The 5,588-nt window shown below is 35.9% G+C and overlaps 1 protein-coding gene across 1 annotated transcript; it reads right to left on the reverse strand.

The window, feature by feature from the left end:
- Positions 1-2,044: 2,044 nt before the first annotated feature.
- LOC145137579 (chaperonin CPN60-2, mitochondrial-like) lies at positions 2,045-5,127 on the reverse strand. Its single transcript, XM_079071707.1, has 11 exons — positions 5,024-5,127; positions 4,901-4,925; positions 4,667-4,786; positions 3,976-4,135; positions 3,657-3,832; positions 3,464-3,559; positions 3,171-3,275; positions 2,944-3,030; positions 2,767-2,856; positions 2,575-2,666; positions 2,045-2,445 (listed from the first exon to the last, which is right to left on the reverse strand). The coding sequence occupies exons 1-10, from the start codon at positions 5,059-5,061 to the stop codon at positions 2,628-2,630; spliced, it is 936 nt and encodes a 311-aa protein (XP_078927833.1). The 5' UTR covers positions 5,062-5,127; the 3' UTR covers positions 2,045-2,445; positions 2,575-2,627.
- Positions 5,128-5,588: the final 461 nt, after the last annotated feature.

Below are 5,588 nucleotides of genomic sequence, written 5' to 3' on the forward strand. Positions count from 1 at the left end.
TTCCGTTTGACTAAACTGCACGAATGGTCTCTGTGGTTTGCTCAAAATTGTCACTTTGGTCCAAAAAGGTTTGGACTAGCACCAGAGGTCCAAACTTTTTATTTTGTTGCGAGTTTGGTCCAATTTGCTATGGACTCTCTCTCTCTCTCTATCTATATCTCTCTCTATCTCTCTCTCTCACTCTCGTGTTTGTGTCTCTTTCCCACATCTTCTTGTTACTTTAAACTTGAAAGAAACCTGCACGCCATGAAAGAAATTTGCAGCCTCCACCACCACCACCGGATCTGAATACTTAGTGCTCTAAATGGTAGGAAATCAACCACCTCCCCCATCGTGTCCATCTCTTTCTCTTTCTGTCATCTCTTAATAACCCTAAACGTGCGGAACTCAGCCGACGCTGCCCAACATATCAGGACCGTCGTCGCCCATCTTAAACTGATCACCGACGATAACCTATTATCCTCATATACGCCGATTTGAAACTCATTGACTGTCTCAACAAATCAGTTGTGTTAGAACCCTAACAACGCCACGATGGAGATTCGCCTTTCCTGATCTGAATATGGCGGTGACCCTAGGGTTTGGTGTGGCTCAGGCGACCTCAACCTTCATCTCTGTCCTTACCCGACGGTAGTGCAGATCTGGTTTCGGCTAAGAGATAGCGACTTTAATGGGTGGACGATGGCTAGGGTTCCATTAATGGTGGTTCCGTCAATGGTGGTTCACAACAGTGGAAGAGGAGGCGACAGGTTGGCGAAAACGAGAATGAAAGTTATTGGGTGGAGTTTTACATCAAGTAGGTGGCAATGACGGGCGTTTGGTAGTATGGAATGGTATCGAGAACAAGAGTGGGAGGAAGAAGATAAGTTGGATGGGTTAATTTTTAGAGGGGGGGAGAGAGAGAGAGAGAGAGAGAGAGAGAGAGAGAGTGTGTGTGTGTGTGTGTGTGTGAGAGAGAGAGAGAGAGTTTGCATTTTATTTTTAATTTTTTTCTGTTATAAAAAATTATAATAATAAAATAAAAAAGGAAAATTTTCTTTCTTATTTTTCTTTTAATCAGAAAAAATCTTTAAATAATAAAAAAAACTGAAAAAAAAAGCAAGGGCAAGTTCGTCATTATGAAAAAGTTCATAGCAAATTGGACCAAACTCGCAACAAAATGAAAAGTTTGGACCTCTGGTGCTAGTCCAAACTTTTTTGGACCAAAGTGACAATTTTGAGCAAACCACAAGGACTATTTGTGCAGTTTAGTCATTCTGTTTCAAGAAACTTAATTTAAAAAATAATATTTATGAGTATATGTTGTAACTTTATAATCAAATGAGGAATATTTTGAGGAATATTTTCGATCAAGGAGACTCTCATTCGATCAATAAAGACCTTTAAACGTTCCTTCTAATATATATCTTTCAAAAAAAAAAAAGTAGATTACGTTTAGTTTAAGTGTGTCTTCTCCGGCAAAGATAAAACCAAGAAAACGCAACTTTTGTAACTACTTATTTGGCAACATACTTTTTTGTGTAAAAGGGATTTTGAATTATGAATTTTGAATTGCATTCATTAAGCAGATGTCGGAAGTGGATATAATAAATAAATAATAAATATAGAGATAGACAGCAATATATGGAGACCAAATCCTTTGCATGTGGCCAGCCCCAAGTGGAACCTTTTAGAAATTTGTTTCCCCACAACCCCACCAAAAATAAAAGTTGAAGGAGTTAGGTCATATACACATTCTTATGTTATCAACTTCATATCATATGCAGTATTTTAATTTTTTTTTTATTTAGATTGTAGAGACTGTTGTTGTAGGCGATAGATATAGAGTGCATTTTGTTTTGTGATGTGCAAAATACAAAGTCATGATTGGAATTGAGTTTCTACAAGCAAACTACCGTTAACTCGTTAAGTCATAAGTGTGAGGCCCATTTTAATGATGTTATGTTATCATTGTGATTAAATGTATGATATGAGTGATTTTATTTCCTAAAGTTGCATGTTTCTGGTGATAAAAAGATATGATGGTTTTGCCATTCTAAGGGCATGTACAAGATTATTTGTTTATTAGAGGAAAAATGATGAAGCATTCTCATGAAAATGATTACAAAATAAAAGTAAAGGATCAGGAAATCCGTAATAAACAAAACTCAACTCTAATGGCTCCCTCGCTCAAATCAGTGATCTCAATCTGATCTAATTCAATTCATTTACTTGTACAGTTTGATAAATGCTCACCAATTCACCTTCACCTTCACCATATATTATATATATTATAATTATATGAGATTTTACCCCTTCTTCCTTCAATAGTCACCCTCACCCATGCTTGCTATTTTTCTTCTTAACAAAAAGAAAAAGAAAGAGAACCTTTAGCAGCAGCATCATATCCAAGGTCGGGGTTATCTTGCTCCAATAGTTTCCCAACAACAACTGCACCCTCCACTCCTGCAATTGTGTACACAACCAATAACAAATTAATTGTCAGCAACAAAAATAAATATATACATTGTAATAATATACATACAATAAAAAGAGGATGTTGCTATTTTTTTTATTAGGAGCAAGGGAGGATACCTTGAGAGCATTTTGAGTTATTTGAACACCAATCTTCTGATCAAAATTGACTTTCAGTTCTCTCCAAAACCAGGGGCTTTAATGGCACAGACCTACACAACAATATGCACTATTAGATTGGAAGAATTATAATAAACAAATAAACAAACATTTGATGAAATAACTGTTTAAACGATTATAAAAAAATGATACCTTGATACCAGCACGGAGTTTGTTAAGAATGAGAGTGGCTAATGCCTCACTCTCAATATCTTCAGCAACAATCAGCAGTGATCTTTGATTCTGAAATGCATATAAGATGTGGTAAATGTGTAATTCAGAAGACACAAGCAACCATTTTTACTATAAGCTATTGACTAAATTCGTTACCTTCAGAGCCAATTCTAGAACTTTGACTATGCCGTTTAAACTGGAGATTTTTATCTCATGTATTAAAATCAAAGGGTCATCTAATTCCTGTAAAAACAGAGATTGTCAGTAATTATATATATATATATATATATATATATATATATATATATATATATATGACAAGTCACTGGTAACATGAGAAGCTATCTGTAAATAATTAATGCAGCTAGAATATTAATGCTTACGCATTTTTGATTCTTTGTATTGGTGATGAAGTAAGGTGATATATAGCCTCTATCCAACTTCATTCCCTCAACCACTTCCAATTCATTGTAAAGTGTTTTGCCATCCTGCAACCATCCACATTAAATTCAAAACCATTACAGATAGAAAACATTACAAAACTGGCAATCTATGAAATATAGAAATAATATTGTATTCAATCACACTAGTGAGATCACTTCTGTGAAGTAGAAAACAATAGGAGATGATAAAGATCAGCATCAAAAACAGAAAAAGAACTTTATGAGGTACTTACAGAAATGGTGATGACACCTTCTTTGCCAACTTTCTCCATAGCCTTGGCAATAAGTTCACCAATCTCCCTTTCTCCATTTGCTGATATAGTCCCAACCTTTTTATTAGGTCATATCAAAAAGACATCTATGAAATAATTAGTATGCTGGTTGATAGAATTATAGTTCTAATTTCCTGCAGTAAATGGAACAAACCTGTGCTATTTCTTCAGATGTACTGATCATCCTAGCTCTGCTCTTCAAGTTTGTGACAACTGAATCAACAGCCATTGTGATCCCACGTCTAAGATCTATGGCATTCATTCCAGCTGCAACTGACTTGCAGCCTTCTGAATAAATTGCACGGGTAAGAACTGTTGCGCAGGTGGTACCTAAAATATTATTACACCAAAGCTTTAGATCATAATTCGTGGGTGTCAAGAAAATAATTCCATTTTACTCAAAGATCATTTCAGCTTTAGAGAATTCTATTATTATTAATCCAAAAGAGAGAAAAAACAAAAAAAAAACTCACCATCACCAGCTGCATCATTGGTGGCATTAGCAACCTGCTTGACAAGGCTAGCACCCACATTTTTCACCCTGTCTTTAAACTCAATACTCTTTGCCACAGTGACACCGTCCTTTGTCACCTTGGGAGCCCCATAACTTTGTTCAATGACAACATTACGTCCCTTTAAAAGATCAATAATCAATGTTAGCTACTGTATCTGCAGCAGTGCATTATTTCGATCCTACAAAGATACAATAACCAATAAAAAGTACAACATAACTTCAATCTATTCTTCATACTGTTTTTATAACGAAACTAGATAGAGCATGCAAACTGCAAATGCAGGAATCACAATATAAAAGAAGGGAAGCAATGTGTAACAAATATCATTCTCATCTCAACATATGGCACAATCTAATCGTGTGTCTATGATAGACAGTTTGGGCCCACAAAGAACACGAGTTAAAGACTGCAGTTAAAGTGTATACCATCTAAAAGGACACTATCGAGTTCGTATAGGTGTTGTCATTTCCGCAAGGACATGCAAAGATCCAAACGGTTAATGACTAAATATACTAATCGAGCTTAAAAAGTGAAGCTTTAGTACATAAGAATCAGGCATTTCAATGGTGCAGTATATTTTGGACATTGTCAATGACCATAAAAATACAAAATACAGTCATCGAAAACAGAAAACGGTGATTAGAAAGACCTTAGGACCCATTGTGACTTTGACGGCATCGGCAAGCTCTTCAACACCTCTAAGCATCAAAGCTCCAAATCTAATTTCTTTGGCGGCGTAGTTTCGGCTCCAGCTTAAATTCGAGCTAACCTGAATCACAACACACAGTAGAATTTTACGCCTTAACCGATCGTACAAAAGGTCACGATATCATTAATGAACTACATATACTATAATATACAGTGTTTAATATACAGTGTATACCTTCTGAGCATTGTTTCTAGCGATCCTGAAAATGAAAGAACAAACAACAACAAAGTTAAACCAATGGATACGTTACTTGCTGTTGCACATAATTCCTAGATCAAACGTTAGAATGAAACTGACCTTGATTTTGTGGCGAGATTGGCTGCTAGACGAAGCATGGCGGCGGCGGAGGAGAGTATTCAGAAGAGAAAAAGGCGGAATGTGAAATGGGTACAGATGTTTTGGTTAGCTTTTTTGAAAAAGTTACAAAAAGTCATATTTTAATGACTTTTCAAAAAGTTCTTTTTACTTGCATCAAAACTCCAAAAGTAGCTTTTAAAACTAGTTTTGCCAAACATTTTTTGCTTTTTTTCTTTTCCAAAAAAGACTTTTGGCTGTGAAAAGCTAAGTCAAACACCCCCTAGAGACAGAGTAGAGAGTAGCAAAGGAAGTGAAGGATCGAGAAGAAATCCAGATTCGTTTTAGGGTTTAGGGTTCTACGGAAACTCGACGACTCGAATTAGACGGCGTCTATCTTCTTGTCTCGGATTGGCTGTTGGCTTCAAGATCGAAGTATCGTCCACGTCAACTCTACTGGACCTCGCCCAGTACATAACTTTTTGGGCCCTTCTTCACTTGTATTGTTAAGTTAGAGCCAACTAGAAATAGTAATGGAGTTTTCAATTTGTTTGTATTATAGTGTATT

This window comes from Lactuca virosa, chromosome 9 (genome assembly GCF_052849685.1).
Source record: "Lactuca virosa cultivar CGN04683 chromosome 9, Lactuca_virosa_CGN04683_v6, whole genome shotgun sequence".
Classification (NCBI taxonomy): Eukaryota; Viridiplantae; Streptophyta; class Magnoliopsida; order Asterales; family Asteraceae; genus Lactuca; species Lactuca virosa.

Coding starts and splice junctions, on each gene's coding strand:
- LOC145137579 (XM_079071707.1), bottom strand. CDS start 5,061: ATGCTTCGTCTAGCAGCCAATCTCGCCACAAAATCAAG. Junction 3,833..3,975: donor CAATGATGCAGCTGGTGATG/GTGAGTTTTTTT, acceptor ATAATATTTTAG/GTACCACCTGCGCAACAGTT. Junction 2,857..2,943: donor TTCTAGAATTGGCTCTGAAG/GTAACGAATTTA, acceptor TATGCATTTCAG/AATCAAAGATCACTGCTGAT.